Source organism: Cherax quadricarinatus, chromosome 57 (assembly GCF_038502225.1).
Source record: "Cherax quadricarinatus isolate ZL_2023a chromosome 57, ASM3850222v1, whole genome shotgun sequence".
Classification (NCBI taxonomy): domain Eukaryota; kingdom Metazoa; phylum Arthropoda; class Malacostraca; order Decapoda; family Parastacidae; genus Cherax; species Cherax quadricarinatus.
The window spans coordinates 19,692,243-19,711,982 of NC_091348.1; the positions used below are offsets into that span (position 1 = coordinate 19,692,243).

A 19,740-nucleotide genomic window follows, 5' to 3' on the forward strand; every position below is an offset into this window, starting at 1 on the left:
ATGTTGCCAGGCCTCTCCTATATCACATTTGACCTTCGTTTTGAATCCATCATCGCATAAAAATTTGTAGTTTTATCCCATATAACCAAGAATGATTGGTTGATATAGGCCATCCAAATACAGTGGACCCTCGGTTAACGATATTTTTTCATTCCAGAAGTATGTTCAGGTGCCAGTACTGACCGAATTTGTTCCCATAAGGAATATTGCGAAGTAGGTTAGTCCATTTCAGACCCCCAAACATTCACATACAAACGCACTTACATAAATACACTTACATAATTGGTCGCATTGGGAGGTGATCGTTAAGCGGGGGTCCACTGTAATTGAAGCAAACTTAGTAAAGACTTAAAACAAACCAGGGAACCTACCCTTCAATAGGAAAATACCCCCAAATTGAATATTTCCCCTACTTTGAGGTCTTTTATGCCACTGGTCTATCAGTTGTTACCAAAAAGCAGACAATAAGACCTCCTCATGCAATGACTGGGAAGGGATTCTTTTCTACTGTTCACATCCATCACACAGACCCAATCTCTTGGAAGTTGTTCCAAGGGTCAGTGCCCTCATGGCCCAGTCCTTGACTAGGCCTCCATAAGCCAAAATTTACCAATCACAACACATTTAAGGGCACTATTATTAAGACGCAGATCTGTGTAGGCGACACTAGCTTCAGTGACCCAGATCTGCATGAGAGACAGTGAAAGAGTTAAGGGCTAGGAGTCATGGGTTATCATAAAATATTGAGAAGGAAAAAACACTTAAGCATTTTGTAGTTGTGAAAAAGTAATTTATTCTAGTGTTCTTTCTTCAAGACTTTCAAACTTCACTAATTTTACTAAATATGTCTTAATGTTGTACATATCCATTCAGGTGGTGGTGTAGAATGCTGGTGTGTGGTGCGAGAGGAGCGCCATACCAATGTACTAGTTAGCCAAGGTCGTGACCTTCTCCTCCTGAATCACATTGAGCAGCGCCCTCAGGCTTTGGTAAGCAGTAATTCTTGTTTTTTTTTTCATTTTAGGTAATTAAATCTGTAAAATTGAGCTAGTACAGCATATGTGCATCAGATATGCTTGAGACTGATTTTGAATACACTTTTGAGTAGAAAATAAAGATCTGAAGCAATTAACAATATTCTTTGAGCCATATCAACCTGACTTAATATTTTTTTCACTTTCATACAGTGTTAGAAATGAATATCAGATGCCAGTACTGGATTCGTTTAATTGATATGCAAATAACAGTCAAGAGGACAATTAGCATACAGTTAAAAGAGTCATCTTTTTTTATTACCTATATGTAAATGGAACTGATGGGATCATGACAGAAATGTTAAAAGCAGGGGGGGATATAGTGTTGGAGTGGTTGGTACTTTTGTTTAATAAATGTATGAAAGAGGGGAAGGTACCTAGGGATTGGCAGAGAGCATGTATAGTCCCTTTATATAAAGGGAAAGGGGACAAAAGAGACTGTAAAAATTATAGAGGAATAAGCTTACTGAGTATACCAGGAAAAGTGTACGGTAGGGTTATAATTGAAAGAATTAGAGGTAAGACAGAATGTAGGATTGCGGATGAGCAAGGAGGTTTTAGAGTGGGTAGGGGATGTGTAGATCAGGTGTTTACATTGAAGCATATATGTGAACAGTATTTAGATAAAGATAGGGAAGTTTTTATTGCATTTATGGATTTAGAAAAGGCATATGATAGAGTGGATAGAGGAGCAATGTGGCAGATGTTGCAAGTATATGGAATAGGTGGTAAGTTATTAAATGCTGTAAAGAGTTTTTATGAGGATAGTGAGGCTCAGGTTAGGGTGTGTAGAAGAGAGGGAGACTACTTCCCGGTAAAAGTAGGTCTTAGACAGGGATGTGTAATGTCACCATGGTTGTTTAATATATTTATAGATGGGGTTGTAAAGGAAGTAAATGCTAGGGTGTTTGGGAGAGGGGTGGGATTAAATTATGGGGAATCAAATTCAAAATGGGAATTGACACAGTTACTTTTTGCTGATGATACTGTGCTTATGGGAGATTCTAAAGAAAAATTGCAAAGGTTAGTGGATGAGTTTGGGAATGTGTGTAAAGGTAGAAAGTTGAAAGTGAACATAGAAAAGAGTAAGGTGATGAGGGTGTCAAATGATTTAGATAAAGAAAAATTGGATATCAAATTGGGGAGGAGGAGTATGGAAGAAGTGAATGTTTTCAGATACTTGGGAGTTGACGTGTCGGCGGATGGATTTATGAAGGATGAGGTTAATCATAGAATTGATGAGGGAAAAAAGGTGAGTGGTGCGTTGAGGTATATGTGGAGTCAAAAAACGTTATCTATGGAGGCAAAGAAGGGAATGTATGAAAGTATAGTAGTACCAACACTCTTATATGGGTGTGAAGCTTGGGTGGTAAATGCAGCAGCGAGGAGACGGTTGGAGGCAGCGGAGATGTCCTGTTTAAGGGCAATGTGTGGTGTAAATATTATGCAGAAAATTCGGAGTGTGGAAATTAGGAGAAGGTGTGGAGTTAATAAAAGTATTAGTCAGAGGGCAGAAGAGGGGTTGTTGAGGTGGTTTGGTCATTTAGAGAGAATGGATCACAGTAGAATGACATGGAAAGCATATAAATCTATAGGGGAAGGAAGGCGGGGTAGGGGTCGTCCTCGAAAGGGTTGGAGAGAGGGGGTAAAGGAGGTTTTGTGGGTAAGGGGCTTGGACTTCCAGCAAGCGTGCGTGAGCGTGTTAGATAGGAGTGAATGGAGACGAATGGTACTTGGGACCTGACGATCTGTTGGAGTGTGAGCAGGGTAATATTTAGTGAAGGGATTCAGGGAAACCGGTTATTTTCATATAGTCGGACTTGAGTCCTGGAAATGGGAAGTACAATGCCTGCACTTTAAAGGAGGGGTTTGGGATATTGGCAGTTTGGAGGGATATGTTGTGTATCTTTATATGTTTATGCTTCTAGACTGTTGTATTCTGAGCACCTCTGCAAAAACAGTGATAATGTGCGAGTGTGGTGAAAGTGTTGAATGATGATGAAAGTATTTTCTTTTTGGGGATTTTCTTTCTTTTTTGGGTCACCCTGCCTCGGTGGGAGACGGCCGACTTTTTTAAAAAAAAAAAAAAAAAAAAAAAAAATGTAAATGGAAGATTTTTCTTGGATTTTTGTTTTTAACTTGGAGAGTTAATAATCCAAAATAACCAGAGGAAGCTAATTAATGTTTTGAACCAAGTGTGAGAGTACATACTTGTGGTTGGGGATTTCAATGCTAAAGTGGGTAAAAATGTTGTGGAGGGAGTAGTAGGGAAATTTGGGGTGCCAGGGGTAAATGAAAATGGGGAGCCTTTAATTGAGCTATGTGTAGAAAGAGGTTTAGTAATAAGTAATACATATTTTATGAAAAAGAGGATAAATAAATATACAAAGTATGATATAGCACGTAATGAAAGTAGTTTGTTTGATTATGTATTGTTGGATGATGGGTAGACTTCAGGATGAATATATTTATAGAGGGGCAACTGATATATCAGATCATTATTTAGTTGTAGCTACAGTTAGAGTAAAAGGTAGATGGGACAAAAGGAAAATGGCAACAAGAAGTAAGAGAGAGGTGAAAGTGTATAAACTAAGGGAGGAAGAAGTTCCGGTGAGATGCAAGCAACTATTGGCAGAAAGATGGGCTAGTGCAAGTATGAGTAGTGGGGGGGTTGAAGAGGGTTGGAATAGTTTTAAAAATGCAGTATTAGAATGTGGGGCAGAAGTTTGTGGCTATAGGAGGGTGGGTGCAGGAGAAAAGAGGAGTGATTGGTGGAATGATGAAGTAAAGGGTGTGTTAAAAGAGAAAAAGGTAGCTTATGAGAGGTTTTTACAAAGCAGAAGTATATGGAGTATATGGAGAGTAAAAGAAAAGTGAAGAGAGTGGTGAGAGAGTGTAAACAGAGAGCAGATGATAGAGTGAGAGGCACTGTCAAAAAATTTTAATGAAAATAAGAAAAAAATTTGGAGTGAGATAAACAAGTTAAGAAAGTCTAGGGAACAAATGGATTTGTCAGTTAAAAACAGAGTAGGGGAGTTAGTAGATGGGGAGATGGAGGTATTGGATAGATGGCGGGAATATTTTGAGAAACTTTTAAATGTCAACGAAGAAGGGGAGGCAGTGATTTCATGCACTAGCCAGGGAGGTTTACCATCTTTTAGGAGTGAAGAAGAGCAGGATGTGAGTGTGGGGGAGGTGTGTGAGGCATTACGTAGAATGAAAGAGGGTAAAGCCGCTGGAACTGACGGGATCATGACAGAAATGTTAAAAGTAGGGGAGGATATAGTGTTGGGGTGGTTGGTTTTTTGTTTAATAAATGTATGAAAGAGGGGAAGGTACCTAGGGATTGGCAGAGAGCATGTATAATTCCTTTATATATAGGGAAGGGGGACAAAAGAGATTGTAAAAATTATAGAGGAATAAGTTTACTGAGTTCTAGGTAGTAGGTTGATAGACAGCAACCGCCCAGGGAGGTACTACCATCCTGCCAGGTGAGTGTAAAACGGAAGCCTGTACTTTTTTTACATGATGGTAGGATTGCTGGTGTCCTTTTATTCTGTCTCATACACATGCAAGATTTCAGGTACGTCTTGCTACTTCTACTTACACTTAGGTCATACTACACATACATGTACAAGCATATATATACACACCCCTCTGGGTTTTCTTCTATTTTCTTTCTAGTTCTTGTTCTTGTCTATTTCCTCTTATCTCCATGGGGAAGTGGAACAGAATTCTTCCTCCGTAAGCCATGCGTGTCGTAAGAGGTGACTAAAATGCTGGGAGCATGGGGTTAGTAACCCCTTCTCCTGTATATATTACTAAATTTAAAAAGAGAAACTGTTGTTTTTCTTTTTGGGGGACCCTGCCTCTGTGGGATACGGCTGATTTGTTGAAAAAAAAAAAAAGTTTACTGAGTATACCAGGAAAAGTGTATGATAGGGTTATTATTGAAAGAATTAGAGGCAAGACAGAATGTAGGATTATGGACGAGCAAGGACATTTTAGAGTGGATAGGGGATGTGTAGATCAAGTGTTTACATTGAAGCATGTATGTAAACAGTATTTACATAAATGTAGGGAAGTTTTCATTGCATTTATGGATTTAGAAAAGGCATATGATAGAGTGGATAAGAGAGCAATGTGGCAGATGTTGCAAGTATATGGAATAGGTAGTAAGTTACTAAATGCTGTAAAGAGTTTTTATGAGGATAATGAGGCTCAGGTTAGGGAGTGTAGAAGAGAGGGAGACTGCTTCCCAGTAAAGGTGGGTCTTAGACAAGGATGTGTAATGTCACCATGGTTATTTAATATATTTGTAGATGGGGTTGTAAAAGAAGTGAATGCTAGGGTGTTGGGGAGAGGGGTGGGATTAAATTATGGGGAATCAAATACAAATTGGGAATTGACTGTTACTTTTTGCTGATGATACTGTGCTTATAGGAGATTCTAAAGAAAAGTTGCAAAGGTTAGTGGATGAGTTTGGGAGAGTGTGTAGAGGAAGAAAGTTGAAAGTGAACATAGAAAAGAGTAAGGTGATGAGGGTAACAAATGATTTAGATAAAGAAAAATTGGATATCAAATTTGAGAGGAGGAGTATGAAAGAAGTGAATGTTTTCAGATATTTGGGAGTTGACGTGTCAGCGGATGGATTTATGAAGGATGAGGTTAATCATAGAATTGATGAAAGAAAAAAGGAGTGGTGCATTGAGGTATATGTGGAAACAGAGAACATTATCTATGGAGGCAAAGAAGGGAATGTATGAAAGTACAGTAGGGCCCCGTTTTATGGCGTTTAGCCTTACGGTGTTCCGCTAATACGGCGACTTCAAATTATGACCAAAATTTGCTATACGGCAAGCAGTCTTTCAAATGCAGCGCACCCCACCCGATTTGTTTACATTCTCCATGAGCACACCTATTATGTCTGGAAACTTTCCATAATTTCAAGTGTTTAAAAGTTATTGCGTGTTTTATATGTACTCTGATAATTATGCTTATGTGTACCTGTATCTAAATATACTTACACATTGTGCTGAAGTGAAGGTACACATAAAATCACTAAGAGTCTCTCTACTCATGATGCCATAGTAATTTTTTTTTTTTTTTTTTCAACAAGTCGGCCGTCTCCCACCGAGGCAGGGTGACCCAAAAAACAGAAAGAAAATCCCCAAAAAGAAAATACTTTCATCATCATTCAACACTTTCACCACACTCGCACATTATCACTGTTTTTGCAGAGGTGCTCAGAATACAACAGTCTAGAAGCATACACATATAAAGATACACAACATATCCCTCCAAACTGCCAATATCCCAAACCCCTCCTTTAAAGTGCAGGCATTGTACTTCCCATTTCCAGGACTCAAGTCCGACTATATGAAAATATACTAGGTAATAATAATCTCTCTTGGGCACATTAAATGTCTTACTTTACGTTAATATAAACATTTTCATTAATCCATCTATGATGTTTTCTTCAAAATTATATAAGAAACACATTACATAGCATATAAACATTATAGATACACTCACAGAATAAAAATTGAGATAAATATAAGATTTGTTTACAAAGCGGCTTTGTAGGAGTGTCGGAAGAATTACGTTTTCTCTAGTCAAACACTGGGGGATAACTGTAGATAAATAATCCTTTAGTATGCCTTCACTCTATGTATAGTAATTCACGATCCTTGTGGGTTTAGTGTTTCTTTTTTATGATTATAATAATAATTTGTAATATTAACTTGTAATAAAAATAATTTGTAATAATAATGAAAGTATAGTTGTACCAACACTCTTATATGGGTGTGAAGCTTGGGTTGTAAATACTGCAGCGAGGAGACGGTTGGAGGCAGTGGAGATGTCCTGTGTAAGGGCAATGTGTGGTATGAATATTATGCAGAAAATTCGAAGTGTGGAAATTAGAAGGTGTGGATTTAATAAATGTATTAGTCAGAGGGCTGAAGAGGGGTTATTGAGGTGGTTTGGTCATTTAGAGAGAATGGATCAAAGTAGAATGACATGGAGAGCGTATAAATCTGTTGGGGAAGGAAGGCAGCGTAGGGGTTGTCCTCGAAAAGGTTGGAGGGAGGGGGTAAAGGAGGTTTTGTGGGCGAGGGGCTTGGACTTCCAGCAAACATGCATGAGTGTGTTAGATAGGAGTGAATGGAGATGAATGGTATTTGGGACCTGACAAGCTGTTGGAGTGTGAGCAGGGTAATATTTAGTGAAGGGATTCAGGGAAACCGGTTATTTTTATATAGCTGGACTTGAGTCCTGGAAATGGGAAGTACAATGCCTGCACTTTAAAGGAGGGGTTTGGGATATTGGCAGTTTGGAGGGATATGTTGTGTATCTTCATACGTATATACTTCTAAACTGTTGTATTCTGAGCACCTCTGCAAAAACAGTATTATGTATGAGTGAAGTGAAAGTGTTGAGTGATGTTGAAAGTATTTTCTTTTTGGGGATTTTCTTTCTTTTTTGGGTCACCCTGCCTCGGTGAGTTATTATTGAGTATTAAAAAGATGTTTAGCCCTATCTGATGGGAATAATGACATGCACTAGCTACAAATTTTTAATCTGTACAGTATCCAGAATGGAATGAGGCTGGGGGCTGCATTGTGGAAATGGCTGTGTCTACTAATTCTCGTCACATAGCCCTTCTCTCTGACTCTGGCAAATTGTGGATTGGCTCTTCAGATATTCGGATAAAATACTGTGAATATGATGCCAAGAGTCAAGTTAAACCAAAACAGCTAGCGTGGTAAGATGGTTGTGTTCCTTATTGTTGCAGTTTGCCAAGTCTCAGCAACTTTTGGCTGGTTCTTATGTTCTTTTCTCTCCAAATGTAATATAGGGCAACCCCATTAATTCATAACTATGTATCTCTGATTTTGAACCAATCTTTCCACTGGGAAATAATTGAGATTACAGTAAAATACTACCCAATAATTTGGTTCTACCAAATTTAAGATGAAGTTGGAGGTATAAGTTGGGAGGGGAATTGATGTACAGTGGTACCCCAAGTTTCGTACAACTCCCAACTCAAACAATTATGTAAGTGTATTGTTGTAAGTGCTTTTGTAAGTGTATATTGGGGGTCTGAAACAGACTAATCTAATTTGCATTATTCCTTATGGGAACAAATTTGTTCAGTGACTGCACTCGAACAGCCTTCTGGAACAAATTATGGCCAAAACTTGGGGTACCACTGTATATTGTTCTACTTTTTCTTCAGCTCAAAAGACATTCCTGTTAACTATGTGATAACTTTTGCTGGTGACCCAGTAACATTGTCACATTACTTACGAACTGCTATCTTCATCAATTTTTAGCAGTTCGGCTTCTGTTCTTGATGAGATTGAAATTAATTTTGTTAAAAATTTTGGTAAACAAAAACATTTATTTTTCCCTACTAAAGATGCTGCCTGTGTTGTATATGAATTGTTTTGAAAGTATCATAGTATACAGAAAGTATCATTATAGACAGAATTTTATAGATAAGGCCAACAGATATTTCCACAGAAAACTGAAGATTGAAAAGACTGCAAACATTCCCATGTTTGAATGGAGAAGTTTAAGCTCCTTAAACATTGCTGAATACATGACATTAAAAGAAAAGGAACTAAATGTGAATGTTAATGTATTAAATTTAATCCTTCTTTGGTGAGTAAGGACATGGATATACAGTACATTATGCTCTATTGTTTTCTGGTTAGTTTTAAACAAATGCTGTTTTTTTTTTTTTAACATTCTAGCTGTCTCCTACCGAGGCAGGGTAGGAGACAGCCTACATAATCACTGCTAAATATCTTTCCATATTAGTACAGTACATGTGTCATTGGACATTCCAGGCCCAGTCCAATCTGGCAAGTGGGAGGGGAAAACATGGGTAATGTTTAGTTAAACTCTTTCAGAAGCATGGGGCTGTCTCCTACTTATCCCTGGAGGATATAATACAGCAGAATAGATGAACAAGAAGATGAGGACAGTAATTTTAAATACATTAATTTCCTGTGAAGTTACGAAACTTCTTAGCATGCTAGAAAGCTTTATACAGGTACAGTACTGATTTTCCAGCACCCATGGTTCCTAGCCTTGCCAGTACGTTGATTATACTGGACCAACAGAGGTCACGTAATAAAAATTCAATAAAACACCTCTGGCCCACCACGGTCTTTTGGAAACTTAATTAAACTTTAGTATAAATAAAATAGATTTGTTAAAGTACTGTTGCAGTACTACCATTCCTAAAGTGATAACTTAGAATTTTACTGAAATTATAATGCTCCTCGTAACCACAAAGGGCTGGAAGTTGAAGATTGTCAGGATTACTGTCTGTTTCATAATTGGCTGTTTCATAATGGATCTGTGATGTTACAGGGATGATGTATGGGATACTTTGAAGTTGAATCCACAGGATTTTCACATGAAGTCGTACTATAACTTGCTCTTTTTGGCTGTCTTTTTAATTAGTATTTCATCCAAGTGAAGTTGTTTCATGTTCTCTGATCTTTCTCTGTGTAATATTTCATGCATCAAATAAACATTCATTAGCTCTTGTTCTGTCACAAGAGGAACACTGTTCTAGCCCTTTGATTATTTCACCTCACAACTTTATTAACTTGTTACTAGCCCTATCTTTTAACAAGTTACTTGTGTAGCTATGAACCCAAGCTATAGTTAGGTGTAATTATTAGCAGAATACACTAAGAATCACACAAAATCAAGTAATTGCCAATTACTGCAGTGTAAACAATATAAGTAAGCACACACTGCATACAATACCATCTGTGGCTGCTTATTGAACTAGCAATCTTGTAATTTTGTCCGAATTAAAAGAGGTGCCTGTCCATCAGTTGCTGTTCAAACGTTGTTGTACTTGTAGTATTCTGGAAGACTTCTAGCATGCTCAAACTGTGAAAACATGAACAACTCACAAAAAAACACCCTAGGTTTGCTTTATATATGATTGCTAAAATAATTTTTTTTTTTTTTTTTTTTGTAGGTGTGGCACAGGTGCTGTTGTCTTGCTGTGGGATATGACACTTGAGGTAGTAAGTGTAAATGGAGATGCTACAAGTTACTATCTGGATTCTACCTCACATCTTGTGCAGGAAGTAGATGGGGTGCGAGTATTGGGTAGTATTACCCATGACTTGCTACAGAAAGTAAGTTGATACCTTCATTAATATATTCATTTTCTTTCTGAATTGACTTTTCTATTTTTAATAATTCAAAACTGTAGACAGTCATGATTTTCTTTTTGATTCATCACTGCATGTGAGTCATGTTCAGCACAGATGGCATATTATATATGGGTTGAGTCATGTTTCCTGACAAAATTGCAAGAACATTGCTTACTTACAAATTGATCAAGTAAACGTTCTAGAGAAAACGTAAAATACTTTAAAAATGAACAAATGTCTTTTAAGAAAGAAAATAAATTAAGAGAATGTAACATATTTGGAAAAATATTAAATACGAGTAGATATATGCCCTGTTTAAGGGCAATGTGTGGTGTAAATATTATGCAGAAAATTCGGAGTGTGGAAATTAGGAGAAGGTGTGGAGTTAATAAAAGTATTAGTCAGAGGGCAGAAGAGGGGTTGTTGAGGTGGTTTGGTCATTTAGAGAGAATGGATCAAAGTAGAATGACATGGAAAGCATGTAAATCTATAGGGGAAGGAAGGCGGGGTAGGGGTCGTCCTCGAAAGGGTTGGAGAGAGGGGGTAAAGGAGGTTTTGTGGGCAAGGGGCTTGGACTTCCAGCAAGCGTGCGTGAGCGTGTTAGATAGGAGTGAATGGAGACGAATGGTACTTGGGACCTGACGATCTGTTGGAGTGTGAGCAGGGTAATATTTAGTGAAGGGATTCAGGGAAACCGGTTATTTTCATATAGTCGGACTTGAGTCCTGGAAATGGGAAGTACAATGCCTGCACTTTAAAGGAGGGGTTTGGGATATTGGCAGTTTGGAGGGATATGTTGTGTATCTTTATGTGTGTATGCTTCTAGACTGTTGTATTCTGAGCACCTCTGCAAAAACAGTGATAATGTGCGAGTGTGGTGAAAGTGTTGAATGATGATGAAAGTATTTTCTTTTTGGGGATTTTCTTTCTTTTTTGGGTCACCCTGCCTCGGTGGGAGACGGCCGACTTGTTGAAAAAAAAAAAAAAAAAAAAAAATATGCCTTTCTCCATGGGGAAGTGGAACAGAATTCTTTTTCTGTAAGCCATGCGTGTCATAAGGGGCAACTAAAATACTGGGAGCAAGGGGTTAGTAACCCCTTCTCCTGTATATACTACTAAATTTAAAAGGAGAAGCTTTTGTTTTTTCTTTTGGGCCACCATGCCTCAGTGGTATATCTGGAGAAGGTTTTGGGGGTCAGTGCCCCCCACAGCCTGGTCTGAGACCAGGCCTCTTGATGGATCAAGGTCTGATCAACCAGGCTGTTACTGCTGGCCACATGTAAACCGATGTACAAACCACAGCCTGGCTGATCAGGTACTGAGTTTAGGTGCCTGTCCAGCACCTTGTTGAAGACAGCCAGGGGTCTGTTTTGGTAATCCCCCTTCTGTATGCTGGGAGGCAGGTGAACAGTCTTGGGCCCCTGACACTTGTGATGTCTCATCATTTTCATTGTATTAAGTGCTGACAATGTAAGCATAATTCTTCTGTTGAGACATTGCCTTCATTATTCAATGTAGTAGTTGGTACAGAGGTGCAGCATATAAAATGAAGATAAATAAGAAGAGTGTGTCACCAGTGTTGACATTCTCTCAGGTTACAGCCAGATTATTGAAAGAAAGAAGAGATATATTCCTTGCTTTTTGGCGAGTTCACTCGGCATGAGTGCTAATATACAGTGACCATACTTCTGACAGAAATTTCCTGTGTGCATGGAAAATTCAAGCTTACACACTTAGTGCTCACTGTAGGTTGATGCTGTTTTTATTTCCTGGTGGATATCAATTTTTAATCACCTGATATTAATTATAAGTCTGAGTATTGTTTAACCCCTTGTCTGTCACAACCCCAAATCCTGAGGTGTCTCCTGGTGTCACAAAATTTCCAAAAAAAAAAAAAAATTATTTTTTCTTGTGAAATGATAGAGAATCTTTTCCTGATTGTAATGACACCAAAAGAATGAAATTTGATGGAAAACTGACAGAATTACGCTCTCACGAAGTTAGCGACCTTGGCGATATTTACAAATTGGCGATTTCGCCCACTTTGAGCCCTATTTTTGGCTAATTCCATTGTTCCAGTCGACCAAACTCATAGCTATTTCTTTAGAACTCCATTTTTTCTATCAATTGAGTACAAGAAACTGCCCATTTACCAATTTCAACTACCTAATAACGTGGTCAGAAATTGGCAATTTGACCAATTTCACGAAAATTAAAAAATATGACAATTCCAAAATAGGGTCCAGAATGAATAGTGCAGACATTCCTGGCTCTAACATAACATTTTCTTTGTTCATCAGTCACATCTCCAGGCCCCTTGGATATTACTCTTGCTTTCTATTTTGAATTTTTATTCAAACAAAAAATAGATTTACTGTTATGCAGACTACTGTAATATTGTAATAATTGTATTAATAATGTCAACCCATTCATGACTGCATATTAGAATGGCTACTTGGACATTTATTGGAAAATAACATCATTTGTTTACTTTTGAACATCGGCAAAAATCAAACATTTCCTCTCCTATGAGCTCCATTTTGAGGCTCTTTTCATAGTAAAACCAATCAAAATCACCTCTATTTCTATAATATGTTTTCCATTCTATCAAATGAGACCAAGAAAACGAGAATACAATGATAAATACTTATGAAAATAGACCACAAAGTCGGCATTTTAATTAAAAAAAACTGGTCGGAGTTTTTTTTTTCTCCTTATGCACTGCGTGCTGCAGGATTTTTTTTTATATGGTGCACACTGACCACATAGACCCATTCTCTCACATGTGGGCCTACCAGCTTTCTCCAGTTTGATTTGAAGCCGCTAGAATTTATGAGTATACAGTGTACCCCTGCCTTACAATATTAATCCATTCCTAAGAGCTCATCGTAAGCTGAAATTATCGCAAGGCGAATTAATTTTCCCCATAAGAAATAATGGAAATCAAATTAATCCATGCAAGACACCCCAAAGTAGGAAAAATTTTTTTTTACCACATGAAATATTAATTTTAATACACACAAACTAAGGAAGACATGCACAATTACTGCTCTGCTAAGAATAGAATACATGACACTTACCTTATTGAAGATCTGATGATGATTGATGGGATGGGAGGAGGGGAGAGTGTGGAAGTTATTGTTTAGAAGGGGAATCCCCTTCCATTAGGACTTGAGATAGCAAGTCCTTTTCCGGGGTTACTTACCTTCTTCTCTTAATGCCACTAGGACCAGCTTGAGAGTCACTGGACCTCTGTTGCACAACAAATCTGTCCATAGAGCTCTGTACCTCCCGTTCCTTTAAGATTTGCCTAAAATGGGCCACAACATTGTCATTGTAATAGTCACCAGCACGGCTTGCAATAGCTGTGTTAGGGTGCTTTTCATCCATAAAGGTTTGCAGTTCAACCCACTTTGCACACATTTCCTTAATCTTTGAAGTAGGCACAATGGATTCCACAACTGGCATAGGCTTCTCAGGGTTAGCCCCAAACCCTTCAAAATCTTTCTTAATTTCCATACTAATTCTCATCCTTTTTACCACAAGGTTGGCACTAGAAGCTTTCTTGGGGCCCATGGTGACTTATTTTGCAGTTACAGGCACAAAAAACACTGAGATAAGGTGAAATGTACCGAATGTATGTGTGGATGCGACCGCACTGGCTGGCTTGTGAACACTGGCGCTGAGGCCACACATGGGATGCGTCCCGGACGAATCGCGTGAGGCGAGTTTTTTAGCATGAGACGAGGCAAAATTTTTGCGTTCTAATGTATCGTATGGCGGATTTAATGTAATGCGATGCCATCGTAAGGTGGTGGTCCACTGTATATGCATCAAAAACGGTGGCTCGTAAGACGTATATATACGACCAAAACAGTCAAAGGGTTAAATTGAGCCTGAAAAAAAAATTAAAAAGTAGAGAGATGTTCAGTCTACAGTGTTGTGTGAATCAGTGTACTACATTGTATGTTTGGGGTTAAATAATGTTGAGTAGAAATAGGTACAGGAGAGACCACAAGTATACCAAAGAATATTAATTTTAATTTATGTTTCTGTAATATATAAGCATGCGTGAGTGTGTTAGATAGTGAATGGAGACAAATGGTTTTTAGGACTTGACATGCTGTTGGAGTGTGAGTAAGGTAACATTCATGAAGGGATTCAGGGAAACTGGCAGGCCAGACTTGAATTCCTGGAGATAGGAAGGACAATGCTGGCACTCCAAAGGAGGGGGTGATAGTGTTACAGTTTTATGACTGCAGTGTAAGCACGCCTCTGGCAAGACAGTGATGGAGAGAATGATGATGAAAGTTTTTCTTTTTTGGGCCACCCTGCCTTCGTGAGAGACGGCCTGTGCGTTTTTATGAATTTTTATGAGGATAGTGAGGCTCAGGTTAGGGTGTGTAGAAGAGAGGAAGATTACTTCCCAGTAAAAGTAGGTCTTAGACAGGGATATGTAATGTCACCATGGTTGTTTAATATATTTATAGATAGGGTTGTAAAAGAAGTAAATGCTAGGGTGCTCAGGAGAGGGATGGGATTAAATTATGGGGAATCAAATACAAAATGGGAATTGACACAGTTGTTTTTTGCTGATGATACTGTGCTCATGGGAGATTCCAAAGAAAAATTGCAGTGGTTAGTGGATGAGTTTGGGAGTGTATGTTAAGGTAGAAAGTTGAAAGTGAACATAGAAAAGAGTAAGGTGATGAGAGTATCAAATGATTTAGATAAAGAAAAATTGGATATCAAATTGGGGAGGAGGAGTATGGAAGAAGTGAATGTTTTCAGATACTTGGGAGTTGACGTGTCGGCGGATGGATTTATAAAGGATGAGGTTAACCATAGAATTGATGAAGGAAAAAAGGTGAGTGGTGCATTGAGGTATATGTGGAGACAAACAACATTGTCTGTGGAAGCAAAGAAGGAAATGTATGAAAGTATAGTGGTACCAACACTCTTATATGGGTGTGAAGCTTGGGTTGTAAATACTGCAGCAAAGAGATGGTTGGAGGCAGTGGAGATGTCCTGGGTAAGGGCAGTGTGTGGTGTAAATATTATGCAGAAAATTTGGAGTGTGGAAATTAGGAGAAGGTGTGTAGTTAATAAAAGTATTAGTGAGCGGGCTGAAGAAGGATTGTTGAGGTGGTTTGGTCATTTAGAGAGAATGGATCAAATTAGAATGACATGGAGAGCGTATAAATCTGTAGAGAAAGGAAGGCGGGGTAGGGGTCGTCTGTGAAAAAGTTAGAGGGAGGGGGTAAAGGAGGTTTTGTGGGTGAGGGGCTTGGACTTCCAGCAAGCATGCATGAGCATGTTAGATAGAAGTGAGTGGAGACAAATGGTATTTGGGACCTGATGAGCTGTTGGAGTGTGAGCAGAGTAATATTTAGTGAAGGGATTCAGGGAAACTGGTTATTTTATATATCCAGACTTGAGTCCTGGAAATGGGAAGTACAGTGCCTGCACTCTAAAGGAGGGGTTTGGGATATTGGCAGTTTGGAGGGATATGTTGTGTATTTTTATATGTAAATGCTTCTAAACTGTTGTATTCTGGGCACCTCTGCAAAAACAGTGATTATGTGTGAGTGAGGTGAAAGTGTTGAATGATGAAAGTATTTTCTTTTTGGGGATTTTCTTTCTTTTTGGGTCACCCTACCTCGGTGGGAGACGGCCAACTTGTTAAAAAAAAAAAGTTATTTTGCAAAAGCTCAAATGTTTTCACTTCATTTTTCCTTTGCTTTAAATTTCAATTGAAAACTGCATATTTTAACTTTGGTAAGTTGAGCATTATGCCTATACATTGTAAAAGCAATGAATTTTTCTTACTTGTTTGAAGCCATTGATTGCTTAACTATTATTTATGCCACAGGTACCATTAGTTGTGACTGAGACTCTTGGCATTGGCTCTATGGCTCCTGGTGCTCTTCTTCTTGAAGCAGCTAAGGGCTTTCAGGTATGTCTAGTATAATATTAACATGTGCGTAAGTCACAGAAATCTTTGCTGTAGCATTTCCTAGTAGGCCCACCTTTTTGCAGCAAGGGGCACAGAAAGATGGTTTATGAACATACTGTAGGTTACTAGTCTGTAAAGCAAAGTAACATATTCCTGATATAAGTTTATGTATCGAGATAATTTGTTATGAAGTGTTGTATTTTAATATGTTATATTGTACCTTCATCAAAGTATTCATGTGTTTTAATTACTGCATATACAGTGGAACCCCGCTTAATGATCACCTCCCAATGCGACCAATTATGTAAGTGTATTTATGTAAGTGTGTTTGTACGTGTATGTTTGGGGGTCTGAAATAGTCTAATCTACTTCACAATATTCCTTATGGGAGCAAATTCGGTCAGTACTGGCACCTGAACATACTTCTGGAATGAAAAAATATCGTTAACCGGGGGGTCCACTGTACTGATATTAATTTTGTATTCAACCAGCTGTTTAACATGTGCAACAAACCACACCTTCCTAATCAAAACTAGTTACTAAACAGCAAACCTCACCAAGAAATATCCTTAGTAACAACAAAAGTGTATTATCTTCTAATCCCATTAGGAGAGAAGCACCCGAGCCAATGACTGTTTGGGCATGATTAAGGATGCCATGGAGGAAGCAGTTAATCAGTGCCTACAGGCAGCTCAACATGAATATTGTCCACAAGCCCAGAAAATGCTACTCAGGGTGAGATTTTTGTCTTTGGCATTATATTAATTTGTTTAGTTAATTTAAATATACTGTAGTTATATTAAATTCATAATTTAATAATCTAATGTGGTAAACCCTCTATTTAATGGACTAATACGGGATGAGTAAGGGGGCATACTGTATTGCCAGTCGTCCAAAACTTAGAGATTATTAAATTAATTTTTCATGTTCATTTGGTTGTCTTCTAAACAAGCTGAGTTGGTCTACTAGGATTATGGGTATTGTAACCTATAGTACTACAGTACAGTACTGTACTGTATAGAAATATTATAGCAATGTACATAATTTACAGTAATAAATTTGCCTTTTTATGGTAGAGAGATGAAATGTACACTGCCTTGACTGGTAGTGGAGACTCAGAATAACTTTCATTCTGAGTCAGAGGAGCTGTAAATTTCCACTAGTGAAAATAATGTAGATGGCTGAGATGATGTTCCACTGTGGCAGCAGACTCAAACTTCTATATTAGTTCAAGTTTCTGCTTAACATTTGTCCAGTCAAGTTTTTGGTCCAAAAATTCCAAATTAGTTTTACTGTATATTTTTTTTTTCTCTTCTTCTTCTTCTTCTTCCAACAAACCGGCCGTATCCCACAGAGGCAGGGTGGCCCAAAAAGAAAAACGAAAGTTACTGTATATTCATATGAACTAAATAATAACATCAAAAACATATAAGCACTATTGTGCATGTACACATATTTTGAAGGACTGGTTCCTCTGGATATGTGTGTTTAAACTTGTTTGTTCACTTGCTTGCAACATCATAATGGTGCAGGACAGACTTGACATATCATTGCCTCCAAATTATGGGTCATTTGTATTTATAATAGGTGTAAATAATTTTATTGAAACACAGTGCCTTTATAATATACCCTGTCCCCTGATAACCAAACATAACATAACAGTAAGACAAAATAACCCATGGTTCATTAATAGTATATAGCATGTAGATTTTTTTTTTAACATGTCGGCTGTTTCCCACTGAGGCAGGGTAACCCCAAAAAAGAAAGAAAAAAAAATTTCACCATCATTCAGATACGACAGTTTAGATGTCACTCCAAACAGTATTATTATTTTTTCCAGGCAGCACTCTTTGGAAAAAGTTTTATACCTGAGATGAACCCAGAACTCTGCAAAAAGACCATATTTACTCTAAGAGTTCTTAATGCTGTGCGGGATTACAGAGTAGGTGAGTTGTTGTAAATATGTATTACCAGTGTCTTGTAGTATAGAGGAATGAGGCTCTGAAGAACACTAGTAATGATATTTTTTTGCTTTCACTTATGTAGAAGAAAAATGGAAAGGGAGAACTAAATAGTTAGTATTGGAATTTTCAAACTGATCAGGCAATACCATTAAAAAGAATTAATGAAGGTAAGAAGCAGAGGCATGCATATAATTAAATTTATTATGGTATTCTTAAAATAAGAAAGAATTGATTGTGGATGTTATGAATGAACAGAAGCTGGATGTTCTGGCTCTAAGTGAAACAAAGCTGAAGGGGATGGGAGAGTTTCAGTGGGGAGAAATAAATGGAATTAGGTCAGGGGTTTCTAATAGAGATAGAGCTAAGGAAGGAGTAGCAGTAATGTTGAAGGACAAGTTATGACAGGAAAAGAAAGACTGTAAATGTATAAATTCAAGGATTATGTGGAGTAAAATAATGGTTGGATGTGAAAAGTAGGTTATAGCAAGTGTTTATGCACCTGGAGATGAGAGAAATGTTTGGTGAGTGTGTGGGGAATTTTGAACCAAGTGAGAGAGTACATGTGGTTGAGGATCTCAGTGCTAAAGTGGGTAAAAATGTTGTAGAGGGAGTAGTAGGTAAATTTGGGGTGCCAGGGGTGAATGAAAATGGGAGTCTTTAATTGAACTGTGTGTAGAAACAGGTTTGGTAATAAGTAATACATATTTTATGAAAAAGAGGATAAATAAGTATACAAGATGAGATATAGCATGTAATGAAAGTAGTTTGTTACATTATGTATTGGTGGATAAAAGGTTGATGGGTAGGCTTCAGGATGTAGATGTTTATAGAAGGGAAATGGATATATTTGATCTTTATCTAGTTGTAGCTACAGGTAGATGGGACATAAGGAATATGGCAACAGTAAGAAGGGAGGAGGAAGTTAGGGTGAGATATACTAAGCAACTTTTGTTAGAAAGGTGGGCTAGTGCAAGTATGGGTAGTAAGGGGGGTTCAAGAGGGATGGGATAGTTTTAAAAATGCAGTATTAGAATGTGGGGGCAGAAGTTTGTGGCTATAGGAGGGTAGGTGCAGGAGGAAAGAGGAGCGATTAGTGGAATGGTGAGGTAAAAGGTGCAATAAAAGAGAAAAAAGTAGCTTATGAGAGGTTTTTACAAAGCAGAAGTGATATTAGAAGGGCAGAGTATATGGAGAGTAAAAGAAAGGTGAAGAGAGTGGTGAGAGAGTACAAAAGGAGAGCAAATGATAAGAGTGGGAGAAGCACTGTCAAGAAATTTTGCTCAGAATAAGAAAGAATTTTGGAGTGAGATAAACAAGTTGAGAAAGTCTAGGGAACGAATGGATTTGTCAGTTAAACCTTTGAGGGTTTCGGCCATACTAGTACGGCTTACGACCCAAGGTTTTTGATGTACTAGTATGTACGCCTAAATTCTAGCGCCCTCAAATCTAGTGGGAGAAAGCTGGTAGGCCTACATATGAAAGAATGGGTCTATGTGATCAGTGTACACAGTATAAAAAAAATCCTGCAGCACACAGTGCATAATGAGAAAAAAAAACTTTGACCATTTTTTTGGAATAAAACAGCGACTTTGCAC

General features: G+C 38.0%; 1 protein-coding gene across 1 annotated transcript in view; it reads left to right on the top strand.

The window, feature by feature from the left end:
- Positions 1 to 19,740, top strand: part of Vps16A (vacuolar protein sorting 16) — a 69,170-nt gene that overhangs the window by 8,550 nt on the left and 40,880 nt on the right. The window contains 6 exon segments of the mRNA XM_070097395.1: positions 874 to 989; positions 7,625 to 7,800; positions 10,045 to 10,207; positions 16,098 to 16,181; positions 16,791 to 16,916; positions 18,022 to 18,127. Coding sequence (XP_069953496.1) covers positions 874 to 989; positions 7,625 to 7,800; positions 10,045 to 10,207; positions 16,098 to 16,181; positions 16,791 to 16,916; positions 18,022 to 18,127 — 771 coding nt within the window.